The 18,506-nt window shown below is 36.2% G+C and overlaps 1 protein-coding gene across 1 annotated transcript in view; it reads left to right on the top strand.

Moving 5' to 3' along the window:
• LOC105438612 overlaps positions 1-17,794 on the top strand; it is a 28,910-nt gene extending 11,116 nt beyond the window's left edge. The window contains exons 8-15 of the mRNA XM_030992892.1: positions 3,457-3,620; positions 4,454-4,542; positions 5,554-5,720; positions 8,047-8,168; positions 8,765-8,847; positions 10,950-11,116; positions 13,770-13,924; positions 16,118-17,794. Coding sequence (XP_030848752.1) covers positions 3,457-3,620; positions 4,454-4,542; positions 5,554-5,720; positions 8,047-8,168; positions 8,765-8,847; positions 10,950-11,116; positions 13,770-13,902 — 925 coding nt within the window. The 3' untranslated portion in view covers positions 13,903-13,924; positions 16,118-17,794. The remainder of the gene's footprint in view (positions 1-3,456; positions 3,621-4,453; positions 4,543-5,553; positions 5,721-8,046; positions 8,169-8,764; positions 8,848-10,949; positions 11,117-13,769; positions 13,925-16,117) is intronic.
• The last annotated feature ends 712 nt before the right edge of the window (positions 17,795-18,506 follow it).

Raw genomic sequence — 18,506 nt, 5'->3', positions numbered from 1 at the left:
GGATAACCTTAAATTATCTTTAGCCCACCAACTTCTTGTCTTGTATAAGTCAGCAGGATAACCTTAAATTATCTTTAGCCCACCAAATTCTTGTCTTGTATAAGTCAGCAGGATAACCTTAAATTATCTTTAGTCCACCAACTTCTTGTCTTGTATAAGTCAACAGGATAACCTTAAATTATCTTTAGCCCACCAACTTCTTGTCTTGTATAAGTCAGCAGGATAACCTTAAATTATCTTTAGCCCACCAACTTCTTGTCTTGTATAAGTCAACAGGATAACCTTAAATTATCTTTAGCCCACCAACTTATTGTCTCATGATATATAAGGTCTCTGTTGCACCATTTCATACGCATAATGAGATTGAGGTTGACCACCCTCATTGATTTAGGAAATGCAAGAAAGAACACATGTTTATACCTACCAAATATAATGACAGAGGATTTCCATTAAAAAGAGATACAGCTAGCATCTCAATTAACTTTTTTTAATTTTGATAAAAAGCATCAAGTGACATTTTCCTAGCAATGAGGATGTATATGAAAACCAAATTTTATCATGTTGTTCTGCAAGCGCATCATTAACCAATCGTTTGATTTTTACAAGAGAAATGTGCTAGAAAGCTAAAAAAAATAAAAAAATAAAAAAAAGGAATCAAAGTAAAACTTGTGTTAAGACACTAAACAAAATTCCTTTTGTCATTTTATCTTAAAGGGAATCGATATTGCAAGACTGTTTAGACATGTATTAAAGGCTTGCAATTTTCAATGATCTGTCCAACTGATTCCATGCTATAATTGAAGAAACGAGGGGGCTATGTTTAAAAAACATTCTGTTGTCTACTTTGGCACAGAAAGAAAACCTTTAACTGCGTGCCCCGTATTATACCGATGAATGTCACTTACTTTAATAAACCTTTCTTGTAAATAGGATGGCGCCAAATTATGTTTGCATGTACATCATATTTTCACGCTGAAATTAAAGACGTTTCTCAATTGGCATTCATTTTAGATTGCTAATCAATTCACTTGATGGAGTCTCGTAACTTCTGTTTGAAATTATCATAGCAGATCGATTTTGAACTTTCTTGAGTTTATCCGTTTGTTCCCGATACCTATTTGACAACACATAGTAACAATAAGCAAAGTTAGGCGATACGAGTGCATTATACAACAACTTTAAAGAAGTTATTGGTAAACAGTCCTTAATAGCTCGTTTTGAAAGGATGGTGTTTCTGTGCATTACTTTTGTTACTTTGTCAACGTGTTTGGGCCAATTCAATTCTTCACCAATTATTGTACCAAGAAAGTTGACGACGCTAACTCTTATCAGTACCTTTCGATTTATAGAAACGTTGAAGGTTGTTATTTTGTTTAAATTTGCACGCGGAGCTATCACCATGACCATGTTTTGTTTGTGTTTAGTTGATTATCCCAAACCAATAATGCTTGCAGTGCAAAGCTACACTGCTTCCATTTACGGTTAAAGTGGAATCGTCTGCATACATATCCCCATTACCACCATATATAAAACTTGGTAAAGTATTCACATAGATTGAAAAATAATAAAGGACCCAATATAGATCCCCGTGGTATACGCCCATCAATACTGTTAATTGATTAGATTTAGCACTATTAAAATGAACAGTCTGTTTATGGCGTGTTAAATAGGATCTAAACCATTTCACACATTCATGAGAACATCCAATAGTAGTTAATTTTGTTCATACAAGATTGTGATCAACGGTGTCAAATGCCTTACGAAGGTCGATAAAAGCGACATCAGAGATCTTTATGTTTTCAATGTTCCAAGATAAATAACTTCCTGAGTGCTGTTGTAGAATACTTCGCTCGAAACCCAGATTGATTAATTCAAGATAATATTATCGTTAATGAACTCATAAAGTTGGTGATGTACAGCCCTCTCTATGATTTTGCTAACAACAGACAAAATATAAATTGGGCGGTAATTGCTTTGATCAGACATATCACCAGCTTTTAAAAATTAGAATTACTCGAGCTGCTTTCCAGCCATTTGGGTACACGTCTCGTGGTCAAAGGTTTGTTTGTGATATCGGTCAACGATTCTGCAATCACCTATTTCGTCATTTTTAGAAGGCGACAAGAAATGAGGTCATCGCCAGTGGCTTTGTCCCCAGACATATCGTCGAAATCAAATGTTGTGATTCGATTGACCGGAATATCATTACCAATCTTCAGTCTGAGTTGACATTGACACCTTTTCTATTGAAAATGGACAAAAGTTAATATACATAAATCAGCAATTCTTACTGGACGGACATAACTTGGTGAAATAATGTTTGAAGAAGAAAAAATGTATTGTCATCTTGGACCGCAGAGGTATGAATAAGGTATCATTAGACGGGGTGTTGGCTCAGTCAGTAGAGCGTCCGCCTCACAACCGGGACGTCGTGGGTTCGAACCCCGGCCGCGTCACACCAAAAGACGTTAAAAGACGGGAGTTGCTGCTACCTTGTTTGGCGTTCAACAATAGGGGATAGAGCAACGTCGATCTGGCGCTGCTCAGTGGCTGCCGGGCTCACGATCAATTTGGCAAAAAGAATTTTCATTTTCGCTTTAATTCAATTACAATTTGGAGTGGACTTTAAAATATTATTATTATTATTATATTAGTTACTCTTTAAAATGATACGTTCAGAACCCCCTCCCTGAGTAGGAAGCATTTGCAATTTTAGAACCACATTAGGCGCATTTTCAGGCACTTCATTTGAGAACCACATTTGGTGCATTAATGTCCACCACCCCAATGTCCACCCCAATCACCCCTCGGTGCGCCAAGGGTTCTTAGCAGGATGTAACGCCCCGAGAGTCAGTAGTCTATTTAACTTTTATATACCAAATTCACAATATAGTCTACAAAATATACTTGCCTTATTATCCTCTTCTTAAGTAAAGATTGGTTCAAACATCACAAATAATCTGAGACACTGTATGTTAATCTTCGATGGAAAGTTGCCTGAATTTTAAGATCATTTGGGAATCGTACACACACTGTATGGTATCCGCGCTCGCATAAAGAAACTTTTTTCACGTAAACCAATGGGGATCTCAGCAAATTTAACTATACCCGGGGCAACGGGCATATTTTTAATTGACTATCCCCTTTCGCCAGGGCAACGGGCATGGTTCGTTTCTTTGTGAGCCTGACTAAAATCATGACTCCAATTTTGACCAATTAGATGACTAATTTTATTCAAAATACTGTAGAGAGGTATTTAAAAAAAAAAAATGTATTCTAATTCATGTTTAAATTTATTCAGCTATTCAGACAACTTTTTTATGCATTCATTAAACAAAATGTTCATCGATTTATTTACTTATTTATTTAGTTTTTGTTCTTCATACAGGGTAGTTTAAAAAAAAAAACTTCTTTTACAGAGAGTTCTGTAATCATTGTATTATTTTTGTTGTCCAGGCTTTCCTTCACTTACTTTAAGAACAAGAGGCCAGAACGAGCAAGTGGCAAAGGACAAGGACCCGATTGTGTGTCTGTAAGTGCGCAGAACGGCAAATGGACCAACGAATGTTGTTACACCCGCCATCCTGCTATTTGTGAAACTGGGCCCATCGGCGATCCCGGTATGGATGTTCTCAATTGTGTATCTACATAGGGGGTGGGGTGACAGGGGGGTGGGGATGACATAGGGGGTGACAGAGGGGTTGGGGTGACATAGGGCGCCGACATGCAAAAGATGGAAAGAGCTATGGGAGAAAAGTTAAAATTGATAATTTTGATGATTTGTGCCCGAATAGCGGGCAAAGTGCGTACTATTTAATGTTTCCTCCCTCCCATATCTGCATCTAGAGTATGTGAAGGTTTGTAGCGTCATTCAGCTTAGTCACTTTCCTCCCTCCCATATCTGCATCTAGAGTATGTGAAGGTTTGTAGCGTCATTCAGCTTAGTCACTTTCCTCCCTCCCATATCTGCATCTAGAGTATGTGAAGGTTTGTAGCGTCATTCAGCTTAGTCACTTTCCTCCCTCCCATATCTGCATCTAGAGTATTTGAAGGTTTGTAGTGTCATTCAGCTTAGTCACTTTCCTCCCTCCCATATCTGCATCTAGAGTATGTGAAGGTTTGTAGCGTCATTTCCCATTCAGCTCAGTCAATATCCTCCCTCCCATATCTGCATCTAGAGTATTTGAAGGTTTGTAGCGTCATTTCTCATTCAGCTCACTCACTGTACGTCGCCGCCCCCCACAAATACAAAAAACAAAGAAAATGCAATAAATGATCAATAATTCATTGCACTTTCCCCCGGTCCCCAACAGCTAGAGAAAGCCCATGCATTATGGTTCAAGGCATGCCCACATAATGTAGGGGATCGGGGCAAAATGCAATGACATTAGAAAGTTGTCAATTGTAAATTCATGCTGAATTTCTTTGTTTGTTCTCTTGTTTGTGACATAAGAGTGCGGTGATGTTAGCGGGTACATCTTCTTCCAAGATCGTTGCCTGAGGTTTATAACCAATCCGGATTCCTTTGAAGCCCAATGCCATGTAAGTTTGACCTTTGACCTCTAATATTCACTCAACAATAAAATGTTTGCACATGACCACAGCGATCTATATACAGAGTCTGGCCAACTTGGTTTCGGTTTAATAGTCATAACATGGTGCATCAAAATTATTCTTTTATTTGGTAGTAGTATTCGCCATATGATAGCCAGCTAGATGAAGGTTCGGCAAATTAGGTAAAGGCATTTTGATGGCTCTGTGCATGTCCACTGGAAAGGCATATTTGAAGGACATCTTACTGACAGCGATAATCTAGAATCATGGTTTCTCTTGTGACAAGACCATAATGTGGACAAATGAAGGTTTACATAGGACCACTTCAGAGGCAGCACTTGTTAAACTAATTTCAAGTATCCACAAATCATTAAAACGAGGAGGAGGTATAGTTCAAGAGTACCTTTTAATACCTTTAAATAGTGGTATTAGTAGTAGTAGTAGTGGTAGTAGTAGTTGCAGTAGTAGTAGTAGTAGTAGTAGTAGTAGTAGTAGTAGTAGTAGTAGTAGCGGTAGTAGTAGTAGTAGTAGTAGTAGTAGTAGTAGTAGTAGTAGTTGCAGTAGTAGTAGTAGTAGTAGTAGTAGTAGTAGTAGTAGTAGTAGTAGTAGTTGCAGTAGTAGTAGTAGTAGTAGAAGTAGTAGTGGTAGTAGTATTAGTTGCAGTAGTAGTAGTAGTAGTAGTAGTAGTGGTAGTAGTAGTAGTAGTAGTAGTTACAGTAGTAGTAGTAGTAGTAGTAGTAGTAGTAGTAGTAGTTGCAGTAGTAGTAGCAGTAGTTGCAGTAGTAGTATTAGTTGCAGTAGTAGTAGCAGTAGTTGCAGTAGTAGTATAAGTTGCAGTAGTAGTAGCAGTAGTTGCAGTAGTAGTAGTAGTAGTAGTAGTAGTAGTAGTAGTAGTAGTAGTTGCAGTAGTAGTAGTAGTAGTAGTAGTAGTAGTAGTAGTTGCAGTAGTTGCAGGGTTAATAAATAATAATAACCACGCATTTTCCACTAAATTTGAAGGAATGCAGAAGGCTCAAAGGTCGCCTAGCCCCATCTCTGAACGAAGCACAAAATGAAGCTCTGCTTGCATTCTACAAATCTGAATCGCCAGCCAACGGCAAGCCAGCATGGTTTAACCTACACAATCTCATCTCGAGTAGTAACTATCAAACCACTGAACTTCTCACGTAAGTTTGATATGATTCGATTTGATTCCATCTCATTTGATGAATATAATAATAAGATAATTATAATAATAATAATGATAATAACAATAACAATCATAGTAATGATAATGAATGGAATTATAGTGATGATAACAATAAAAGATTTAAACTAATGAAGATGATAATGACAATAATAATGATAATAACAATAACAATAATAGTTATGATAATAATAATAATGGAAGTAATGGTAATGTTATTAGTATTAATATTAATGATAATTTAACAATAGTGATAACAATGATAATAATGATAATAATAATAATAATGATGATAATAAAAAGGATAATAATAATATTAATAATAATGATGATGATGATAATAATAGTAATACAAATAAATAATAATGATGTTTTTGATGATAATGATGTTAATAATAATAATAATAATAATAATAATTATCATTATCATAAGAATAACAAGATATGAATGAGATAATTTAAATGCCATTCCTTCTCTCTGTTAAAATGTCATTGCAACTCAAAGAAAATTTGGGTTATACAGTAAATTATTAGTTGTTCTTCTTTGTGTATTGTTTTCCTTCATGTAATATTGCTCTCAATTATGTAACCAGTTTAAGCATTTTATGTGTTCTTCCAGTACAAATTTCTTGTGAGTTTACAAGAGACCTATAAATGCTTCTTATCTTATAAAAAGGGCAAATTAAAAATTCACCACACCATGTACTGATGTTAAATCTTTGCGCTACTTATTTGCATTGAATTGTTACTTAAATATTACTTTCATGTTAGTTTATCAGCGTATCTGCAAGAAATCCTGTAAATTTCAAAAGCTCTGTACATCAAATTTCACAATTCTTTCGTTTTCTTCGTATTTATTTGTGTTCTTGATCCGACTTCATAACATGTGAAGTAGAATATCATTTTGCATTCTATACCTTGCTTTCAGGGAATAGATTATCATAAGAAAGAAGGAAAAACATGAAATTGGATGTACAAAAGGCATGGAGAGTTGTCCACAGATGATGTCATAAAATTGAATATCGCCTTCTAGTGACCAGTCATTTAAAAAAGCTTTAACTTCCTTATTCCTTGCCCGATTTTGTTCAAATTTTCACTGATTTTATTCAAATATCTTGAACTTAACAATAAAAGTAACTTAGTATGAAGGTTTTTGTTTCCCTTTAACCATTCGAGCGCATTAGGTTCAGAGTTAAAGGAATAGGGGGCATGGTAAGTGACATAATAAAGAAAATGCCTGGGGTGAGGTTTGGGGTTGGGATCAGGGGTAGGATCACGTTTAAGCCCTTGGCGTGGATTAAGGGTTTTTTGACCTTAGGCTTAGGTCTACGATCAACCTTTGGGGTTGGGATCAGAGGTGGGATCACGTTTAAGCCCTTGGCGTGGATTAAGGGTTGTTTGACCTTAGGCTTAGGTCTACGATCAACCTTTGGGGTTGGGATCAGGGGTGGGATCACGTTTAAGCCCTTGGCGTGGATTAAGGGTTGTTTGACCTTAGGCTTAGGTCTACGATCAACCTTTGGGGTTGGGATCAGGGGTGGGATCACGTTTAAGCCCTTGGCGTGGATTAAGGGTTGTTTGACCTTAGGCTTAGGTCTACGATCAACCTTTGGGGTTGGGATCAGAGGAGGGATCACGTTTAAGCCCTTGGCGTGGATTAAGGGTTGTTTGACCTTAGGCTTAGGTCTACGATCAACCTTTGGGGTTGGGATCAGAGGTGGGATCACGTTTAAGCCCTTGGCGTGGATTTAGGGTTGTTTGACCTTAGGCTTAGGTCTACGATCAACCTTACTTGTATGTGGGGGTATTCTGAGGATCAAAGTACAAGCGTAGCCTTTATCAGGTCTTCCCACTTAGGAACTTATGCTCTTTATATACATTACATCGTATAACCTTGTAATAAAAATCTTGTAAGTAAGTCTGTACTCAAAACTTTCATGCACATTTTATGTTTGCTGTACAGAACTGAATAAAAGTGAAAAGAAATTATGACTGTACTGAACTGACCGGGAATGACTGAATTTATGTGAACAAAAGTGACCTCAATTGACCTCAACCTACTAAATTTAAACTGACCTGCACTGCCCTGAACTGACCTTAACCTTTTAAATATACATGTACCTCAAATGAGCCTATACTGACCTCAACTGAACTGACTGAACTGAGGTTGGACTGACTGAACTGAGGCTGAACTGACTGAACTGAGGCTGAACTGACTGAACTGAGGCTGAACTGAATGAATTAACATGGCCTGATGTGACCTGACGTAGCTAAGCTGAATGATTTTTTTTCTTCTTCTATTCCAGGTCGACTTTCTCTAAACTTCCTGGCAGATCTTCAGACAGTGATCGATGTGTGAACATAGGGTCTGGCGGATGGGGAAAAGAGTGTTGCCACGATAAACTTCCTGCAGTATGTGAACTGAATCGTAAGCAAATAAGCGAGTTTGACTTCAGAACTTAAAAGAATAGTTAGCAACAGTCATATTATTTGTACCAAAAAATCTACAAATTTTCACATTTGTGACGTATAACATCTCTTTTATAACATCTGTTTGATTGTAGCGTTTGCATTATTACCATCGTTCTTCTCTTTTCTCTAACTTTTATTTAATTCTCAGATTTAGAGGTCTCTTGAAATAGAATGTTGACCTTCATATCTTAAAATATTGTGGTAACATGCTGATTGACATACATTATTATCATTTGTGTATTTCTGTTGTGTTTATAATAATGTAACAATCATATTCTGTCCTGTCATTTCGAATATTTTCTGATTTTTCTCTGAATTCTTCAATTCAGGCATAGACCTTTCGATAGTTTATATGTAAGCTTTTATCTAATCATGTCTTTGTGGTGGATCAGTTTTGAAGTAATTAACACACCCCTCTGAATAATCATGTAAAAGAATTAAATGAATTAATAAGGAAAGAACGAACATAATTAGATGACACAAAATAAACAAACACAAAATATAATACTGGATAAATGATAACATATTTCCCTCTATCTTGCTGCCTCCCAGGATGCCCACAACATTACATACAGAGCGGTGATACCTGTGTCCGTCTACTCCAGACACCCGATACCTGGGAAGCCAGTGAGAAGGTGAGATGATAGGAACTTTTAGATTTACGCGACGAGAACGTGGACCTCTATGTGTGACATCCTTTTAAGGCAATGTGACGTCCTTTTAAGGTAATGCGACGTCTTTTTAGGCAATGTGACGTCCTTTTAAGGCAATGTCACGTCCTTTTAAGGCAATGTGACGTCCTTTTAAGGCAATGTGACGTCCTTTTAAGGCAATGTCACGTCCTTTTAAGGCAATGTGACATCCTTTTAAGGCAATGTGACGTCCTTTTAAGGCAATGTGACGTCCTTTTAAGGTAATGCGACGTCTTTTTAGGCAATGTGACGTCCTTTTAAGGCAATGTGACGTCCTTTTAAGGCAATGTCACGTCCTTTTAAGGCAATGTGACGTCCTTTTAAGGCAATGTGACGTCCTTTTAAGGCAATGTCACGTCCTTTTAAGGCAATGTGACATCCTTTTAAGGCAATGTGACGTCCTTTTAAGGCAATGTGACGTCCTTTTAAGGCACTGTCGGGCCCTATTATACAGTCAGTAAAGCAAGTCCTGCGCGTGTTAACTGAGCTCTGTGATATAATTCGATACAAAAATACGAAATGAATTCCACCTTACGTCATCATTAACGAAAACTGGTGAAAAAAAGCGGTGATACCTGTGTCCGTCTACTCCAGACACCCGATACCTGGGAAGCCAGTGAGAAGGTGAGATGATAGGAACTTTTAGATTTACGCGACGAGAACGTGGACCTCTATGTGTGACATCCTTTTAAGGCAATGTGACGTCCTTTTAAGGTAATGCGACGTCTTTTTAGGCAATGTGACGTCCTTTTAAGGCAATGTCACGTCCTTTTAAGGCAATGTGACGTCCTTTTAAGGCAATGTGACATCCTTTTAAGGCAATGTGACCTCCTTTTAAGGCAATGTGACGTCCTGTTAAGGCACTGTCGGGCCCTATTATACAGTCAGTAAAGCAAGTCCTGCGCGTGTTAACTGAGCTCTGTGATATAATTCGATACAAAAATACGAAATGAATTCCACCTTACGTCATCATTAACAAAAACTGCAGCGGCTTTGCAGTGCCATATCTGAACGAGACTTAGTTTCTGTTGAAGTAATTAATGATATAAAATAGCTAAAGTGTCCGTGTCTTCGAAGCAGGTAATTTGTGTGCGCCACACGTAAATATAGTAGAAGATCAAGAAGAAGACAAAACTAGGTACCGAACGAAAGTTTTTAATTTCTATTGAAGCTTTAAGTATCCGTGAAAAAAACATTAAAGTCTATCGTGAAAATTATAATTGAAGACATTTTCATCTAAAATCCTCGAAATTTACGTGACAATTGCGCTCGAAATAACGAGTGGTCTGACAAAGGAACCTGTCTTTTTGGAATGTTAGAATGGTCACGCCGCCTTTTCTTGTGAAAATAAAATTGTTCTTACTTAAATAATGACAGAACCTTTGCCACACTTTAAGTCTTTATAAAATGTTGAATTGTATCAAATTCAGCATTATACATGAATATAAAAGAAAATCCTGAATAATTTCAAGTCAAATTTGAGGTGCACAGACAAAGAGCTCCCGTTATAATATAAGCGTTAATGAATGTAGGGTAAAAGCCTTCCCTTGCTAGTTTTAACTCCAGAGATTATGACCAAGGGTTCATAAGCTACGAACCCTGCAAATACGTGAAATACATAGATACGTCTAAGGTGACTGTCCATCGAGAATGTAGTTGAGGTTGCAATGCCCCAAGAGTTTAGACAAGTTTCTCAAATTTTTGGTCATTTCATGATGAATTTAAAATCATTATGGAATATACATCAATCAACAACAAAATTAAGATTTACATTCATTTAAAAAAGAATACATATCTGAGAAAAGAAATATTTAAAAACTCTTACACGTTTGCAACCCGAAAAAAATATTGATAAAATATATAATACAAGGTGTCATAACAAAAAAGCATTATTACAAAGAAATATACCGCCAATAAGAAATATAACTATTAGCTTTTAATATATATATATATATATTTGTAGCATGTACGTAATGTTGATAGAAGTTAATAGTATTGATAAAAGTGGATGAATATTTAACCGATGCTCAATATGTACCCGACAGAAATGCCGCAAGGAAGGAGCAAGCTTATTGGTATTCCGGGACGCGAGCACCCGTAGCCAACTCCTTGGACTCCTTGGCATAGGCAGTACGTTTGTGAGCGAAGGTTCCTGGATTGGCTGTCATGACCAGGTCGAGGAAAAGAAGATCCAAACACCATTCCTAAAGGAGTGAGTATTTATGTAAAACGGTCACAACTCGCCGCGGGTCTTTTTGCAAGTGCAGGTCCGCAGCTGCGGTCGGGTTGTAGGCCAACTCCTGCGATTCACACGTCCTTCTTACGATGGACTTGCGACGAGGCCGCCTTGTATTCTCCTCAAGAAAATACTACCCCCTTACCTGCAAGAACGTTCGAGGTGATTACCACCCCGTGCAGGTGCAACAAAAAAGGTTTCCTTTTTAAATTTCTAATTCATCTTAAAAGTCACAAGGCCAGAGAAACATATTGTTGATGCTGAATTAGGAATTTAGAAAGGAAACGTATTGACAAAGGTAAAGCTTTGTTTTTTATTTAATTGGATATGGATTCGAAAGATATCGGCATGCATTTCACATGCTTCAGGCAGCAACGTATCATGAAAAAATTGATTAAAGAGATGTTTGCTTAATAATAATCCCTCTTTGTGAAAATGAACAATTTATAAACAACTTCTGTACTACATTATATCATGTCAAAATGCTAATGACCCAAAATGGCAATTCAGTTCAGAAAAGACAACCATAATTTATATAGGCCTATGCCATGCAATGAGCCTGTACATGAACGCGAGAGTGTCCGTGTGTGTGTGTGTGTGTGTGTGTGTGTGTGTGTGTGTGTGTGTGTGTGTGAAGGAGGTAGGGACGTTGCAATCGATGCCTGATTTGCGCTTTGCTATACTATATATTTTACCCCGGTCCCCAACATAACAAAATCCTCTGTGTGCCCATGCCTTGAGCCATAATGCATGACCGTCCAGAGGATTTGTTTATGTTGGGGACCGGGGTAACATGCAATAGATTATTTAAAATGTATTGCATTTTCTTTGGGTTTTTTCATTAATGGAAACTGCCCCCTACCCTAGACCCCGCTGCGTACAGTCATGGTTCAGTGACAAAGCAATATCCTCGTAACTGTGAGGCCCCAGGATCAAAACCGTGTCGATGTGCTATTTTAGTGCCCTTTTGTGGGGCATTAATCCTCATTTTTGTCATTTATGACTTAAGGGCGTAGGTCCCCTAGTTGATAAGCATAGTAGCATACACATGCTTTAGCAGTCACGCAAAACACACATTGGCAAATAATTATTCAATAAAATCTGAGAATGTATACTATTATCTAAATCTATTAGGAATAAATTATTTTTAGAATAATTCCGTAAATTGGGGTAAAACAAAAATATTCCAACTATATGAGCGACAGTGTAGTAGTAGTAGTAGTAGTACGAATAGTAATAGTAGTAGTTGTAGTACGAGTAGTATTAGTATTGATAGTAGAAGTAGTAATATTTGTGACACGCCTACGTGCACTTGCATCTGGGGTTGAATAACACAAGCTCAGCAATAATTTTCCTGCGGCTGATTTCCTACACGTCATTCCCGTACTAAGCACTATTTTATTTTTTATTTATTTATTTATTTCTGATATTTTGACAGGGTAGCCCATTCGCCAACAAGTAGTGGTCTTCCATGGGGCCCTGAATGAACATATTTACATCGTTTATAACATTTATACAGAACAGTTACAAAAATAATACTCGTTTTGCAAAATAAACATAATCATCAACCTAGTAAACAGTAATGTCAATAGGAAAATATTAATTAAGTCGCAATTATGTGAATACGTCATGTAAATATTACAGAACATGCACGTAGTGTATGTACGGCTGAGCCATTCACAAATTACAACTTTGTTTAAACAATCTCTTAAATGAATTGACAGAGGAAGCCGTTCTCAATGAATTATCTAGCTTATTCCATTCAAATATGGAAGAAACAATTGGGCTACACTTATAACAATCAGTGTGAAATCTAGGCACACGTAAACATCCACTGTCTATTTGCCTTGTACGATGCTCATGTACATCATTAGGATTGATTAAGCCTACCTGAAGGTAAGAAAGTGCTAAGTTATGAACGCATTTATATATCATCATAACGCGACTTAACTCAAACCGCTTGTCTAGTGTCATCCATTTAAGACTTGTGAACAAATCAGCCGACGGTGTGTCATATGTCTTGTTCAATATTATTCTTGCGGCCCTCTTTTGAATTTTTTGCAGCTTAGTTGTATGAGAATGAAATCGGTTCGACCATACAACAGAGCAGTAATCTAATCGTGGCAACACTAGACTGTTATAAAGTAACTTTAAGGATTTTTGAGGCAAAAAACTCTTTGCTCTCTTTATCATGCTATTGTTTTTCTGGGTAAGTTTACTTACGTTTTCGATTTGTTTAGACCATTACAATTCTTCATCTATCAAAAGTCCTAAGCATTTGGTGAATTGAACTCTTTTGATCAAATTGCCGTTTAATGAAATGGTGAAAGATTCAATTTTTTGAGATTAGCAGGAGAGCCTATTAACATGACACAAGTTTTTTCAGTGTTAAGAACAAGACGACTTTCCTTAATCCATGCCATGACTCTGTTTAACGCAACAGTTAATTTAGTGACCAGATTATTGTTGAAATAAAAAATAAAAAATAGACCAATTAGAAATAAACATCATAGTACTCTTATGTGTATTGCAGTGTACGTTAATGAAAAAGTAGGAAATAATCCCAAATCAAAATCTGTACTTACGAGTTTTTAAATACATGTCTTCTCAATTCTCATTGTTTACTTAGCATCGGATTCTCTAGTCAGGTCAGTGGAAATAACGCAGAGAGAGACTGCTGCCTTCTGAATTCCGATGGAATTGCCATGGGATGCTGCTACGAGAAGCTACGTGCTGTATGCTCTTTGCCACTAAAGAAGTAGCGTCCCTCAGGGAGCACAATAGGTACTTTCATTTTCACCTGTTTAACCATGTTTCCCGACCCGAAAGCAGGGAGCAATATTAGGTAGTTTTGTTTTCATTTGTATAATCATCTGTTCCAAAGCATATACATATATTGTCTCATATAGAACACTTTTAGGTACTTTCATTTTTATTTAGTTATTTATCTTTTACCGATTTTACAGTGTTGGGTGTTAAAACCCTTGTATTTGCTCCCTAAAAGCACTGCAGTATCCGACAGGAATGTCTTGCAAATGTGATGAGAAACAAAGCGTTAAAGTGTTTAAATGTAGCTTAAGAAATAATGGGAAAATATTTTAGCATGTACAGAGCACGTCGCTTTTTTAATAGACATGTATAAAAGGTATACCTTAGCACAGTTTGGCTCTAAAAAATAAAAATAGCATTATTTATATTTTTAAAAAATGAATGCACATAGTCAGGAATAAACTACACAAACAGGCGGCCAATATTATCCGAACCTGCATGTACTTTGTGATTACTGAACATTTAATCCTGCCATGTGGACTACCCTACTTCCTTTATATTATGCCTTGCTAACAGTTAGCACATAGTAAAAGTGACCCAAAATGTACAAAGATCTTTTACACGTCCATAGAGAAGTCCAACTCTATGCACCTGTGTACAAAAACATGTACTGTCGGTTCTTAAAGCTCCACTGTCCTACTTGTAGCTACTTGCTCCCTTTATATAGAAAATTTCCCCAATCGGTGCCTGTTGGTCCCCCATGATCCTCTTTTTCTTATGTTAGTTGAAAGCTGAGTTAATGAGATAGCCACCTGTTAGTGACCTCGCAGTCTAATTCCTTCTGGTCAAGTAGTATTGACGGTCTTTAATGAATAATAAGTACATACATTTCAATCTTTCATGAGCACGTATCCAGTATTCGAATCGCTTGGTTTAAAATTTTGGACAAATGACCTTTATGTGCTCATGCGCATATTGTATTTACAAACTGGCCTTTTGTGATACCACTGCTCTTATAATGTGCATTGCCTTTACGTTGTTCTATCATTTCAGTGATTTGGTAACATTGTTCAGATAAGAGAAAGTGGTACTTAGGTAGTGACTTCAGTGCTAGATATACATTCAAAGATTGTTCTATCATTTCAGTGATTTGGTAACATTGTTCAGATAAGAGAAAGTGGTACTTAGGTAGTGACCTCAGTGCTAGATGTACAATCAAAGATTGTTCTATCATTTAAGGGATTTGGTAACATTGTTCAGAGGAGAGAAACTGGTACTAAGGTAGTGACTTCAGTGATAGACGTACAATCAAAGATTGTTCTATCATTTAAGGGATTTGGTAACATTGTTCAGATAAGAAAAAGTGGTACTAAGGTAGTGACTTCAGTGATAGATGTACAATCAATGATAATCTGAAAATTTAATGAAAACAGACCACTATCACTGATAACAATTGGAAACAATTATCTGATCGATTCCTAAATTCTTCGAACTATATTATTATACTTCACATAAAATTAATATTAGGTTAATGTAAATCGTCACATAGCACTGCATTTCATCTATATACCATTCCAAACTTTAAAGTGTGAACAAGATCATTAAATGCCTGCTTTAATTCTTTTTTTCATTGAAAAACGGTTTGGAAAAAGGTTGAATCTGGTAGGAATGTACTGTTAAGCCTTCTAAGAAAACCATAAATATCTTTGGGGTTCAATAATTGTTTTCGGGATTTTTTGCATGTTGTAGAAGTGTTGTAGTCGAGTGGTTTAAGCACTTGACTTGAAATTCAAAGGTCGTGGTTCGATCCCCGATACGGCACTAATGTCCACTCGACCCAGGTGAGGTAAATGGGTACCTAGCAAGAATTATTCCTTGAAATGCTGGAGCGCTGTAATGGCAGCTAGGCTAAAGCCGGGGTAATAATTAATGCGCCTCGGAATAGAATTTCTAGATAGACGGCGCTATAGAAATACCTATAATTAATAATTGTTATGTTAGAGGGCCTGTACAGTAAAAGGAATATAAAAATAACATGTCGTACAATACTTACGCACTTCTTTGTTCAACCTTTTACAATGTTACCGGTTCACTTAAATAAAGAAAAATAGTAATGGATAGCTCACAAATATTTATTACATTCAGTATCCTACTCTATTCTAACCAAAGTGTTTGCCTTTTCTTTTCCTTTTTTCTTTTTTTTTCCAGCTGACATTTGAAACACTTGACTTACTTTGGTGTGCAGACCCGACTCTTTTCTATGACCTTTAAACTCTTCTCACCTTTGACGCCTATATGGAAATGGCCCTTTTCAACCTCAACGCAGGAGCGGGGAAAAGCTGTCCACAATTGACCTGTGACCTATGAACTCTCGTCACCTTATATATATATATATATATATATATATAGATATATATATATATATATACAAACGGAAGTGACTCTCCTCAAACTAGACACATAAATTGACATCTCTGTTCGCAAAAGGGCATAGTGTTTATATTGGAATGATAATACAAAGATCTTCAAATATCTGTCATTACGTTTTGGTTCACCTGCCGCCATTTTGAAGAAAACTATCACACTAAAGTATACTTTACTGTCGCTATGTAGTTTAAGGTATTAATGCTGTAAACTTCAATTATACTTTCTAGACAAAGAATCAATTACGTTGGCATCCAAGCACTTCATGTTATTTGAAGATTCGCTGAGGAGGTCTGTGAACGTTGTATAGTTATCAGCATTACCATTTTCTATTGGAACTCTGTCCAATTATTGTGCAATATACACACTATTAAACTGTAAACTATAGATTCAATCTGGTTAACATTGTGTCTGAGATAAACTTAACATTCAAAGCAATCTTTACTGACATCCGTTTTTAAAATTGAACTGAATGTGGGGGAAATTTCCTTTTTCTTTTTCAACAAACCTTCTATTCGAAGGAATTTGAATCTGTTGTATATATCTATAAGCACACAGTCATTATAATGTGTTAATTGGTGGAAAAATCTTCAACCTCTATTTTATGATATTTATGTCATATACTTAATTATGTCAATGCTTAATCATGTATATAATTGACATCCATTACGTTTTCCTTCCTTTACATGATTGAAGTATTTCCATTGATTCAAATGTCACGCAATGATAAGATGGTACTTGATGCCATCCCTAAACAAGAAAAAATAAAAATAACTCAAGAGCTTTTAAGTTAATTGGATAGAGCAACAGTTCTCGCATGGAATCTGCACATATCTTTGGCTGGTCCGGAATGTGCACATTCCATTGGAGTTGTTGCTCCGAAATTAAAATCTCAACCAATTCAGTAATTTAAATAAAAATCATTTATTACCGACGAGAAGCAAAGGAATAATGTGTTTATATTAAAGGCATTAACATGATCTTGATCGGAAACATTGATAGCATTATGGTTAAAAAGTATGCTGCTCATAAAATCATCAATATTTTGAGGCAATACTCTTGTCACTTCTATAAAACTTCGAACTCATTCATTCAAGCATCGGACTAGACTGGGGCAAATTCAGTGTTTAGCGCTGGTGTGATCACCACGCCATTGTTTAGCACAAACTTGTATAGAACCAGCAACCTTGTCCACTGTGTCAGCTATCTCTATTACGTGCCACCCGTTCTGTTTGCCGTCACAACAAATTTAAACAGCATTAATCTTGGTTATTTGCCATAGTGAAGAGCGGCAGAAATGTTCAACTCAAATAGTTGGAAAGATGATCACATCTATCTAGAATTGAAAGGCTCTAACACATGTTCTACTGTAAAACAAGACAGTCATAAATTACTTGAAATGTACCATTATAAAACTTTTTTGGCAATGTGCAATAAACTTAATTCTTGGTGTTAAACAAATATCATGGTTCTGCTTTTCTTTGAAGTTTCATTTTCAGTATTCATGTTATTTATAATCAAGGTAGATGTATAAAATCCAATATTATATAGCATCTTTTTTCAATGGATATCACTATTTACTAATAGTACATACACTTCATTTCGATTTCAATAACGGCTCCCTCAAATATGCCTCGGGAAACTGCGGCATTGTTTTCCTTCAGATTATTGTAATTTCTGCTTTTTTTTTTTGCTTTTTTTTTTTCTTCTTTGAAATGAATAACAAATTTAAGCAAAACAAAATAAGAAAAGTTCTTAGTCTTCTCACTTTTTGGTTATCACATTTTATACGTAACAAGAAGATAATATATATATATATATATATATATATATATATTTGTTTAACGAAGAAAGCACTGGGGTTTACCGGGACATATGAGATCAGGGGGGGGGGGGTGTTTCACAAAGATTCTAAGTCGAACTTAACTCTAAGTTGGACTTAAAAGTCATGGGAAGCCGTTAGCATCTATGAAAATATTTCGTAAAAGTTATTTTAAAAGGCATAAAATGTTGATTCAAATCATTCATATTTTCTAATATCAAGGAGATTTCATGTTCTTAATGTGCAATTTATAAAAAGTCTAGAATAACTTTTGCTTTTGAATATATTAAATTTTAAGGCTACAAATGGCTCTCCATAATTTTTAAGTCCAACATGGAGTTAAGATCAACT

This window comes from Strongylocentrotus purpuratus, unplaced genomic scaffold (assembly GCF_000002235.5).
Source record: "Strongylocentrotus purpuratus isolate Spur 01 unplaced genomic scaffold, Spur_5.0 spur5_scaffold_20, whole genome shotgun sequence".
Taxonomy (NCBI): domain Eukaryota; kingdom Metazoa; phylum Echinodermata; class Echinoidea; order Camarodonta; family Strongylocentrotidae; genus Strongylocentrotus; species Strongylocentrotus purpuratus.
This window is presented reverse-complemented; position numbering and strand designations above follow the sequence as displayed.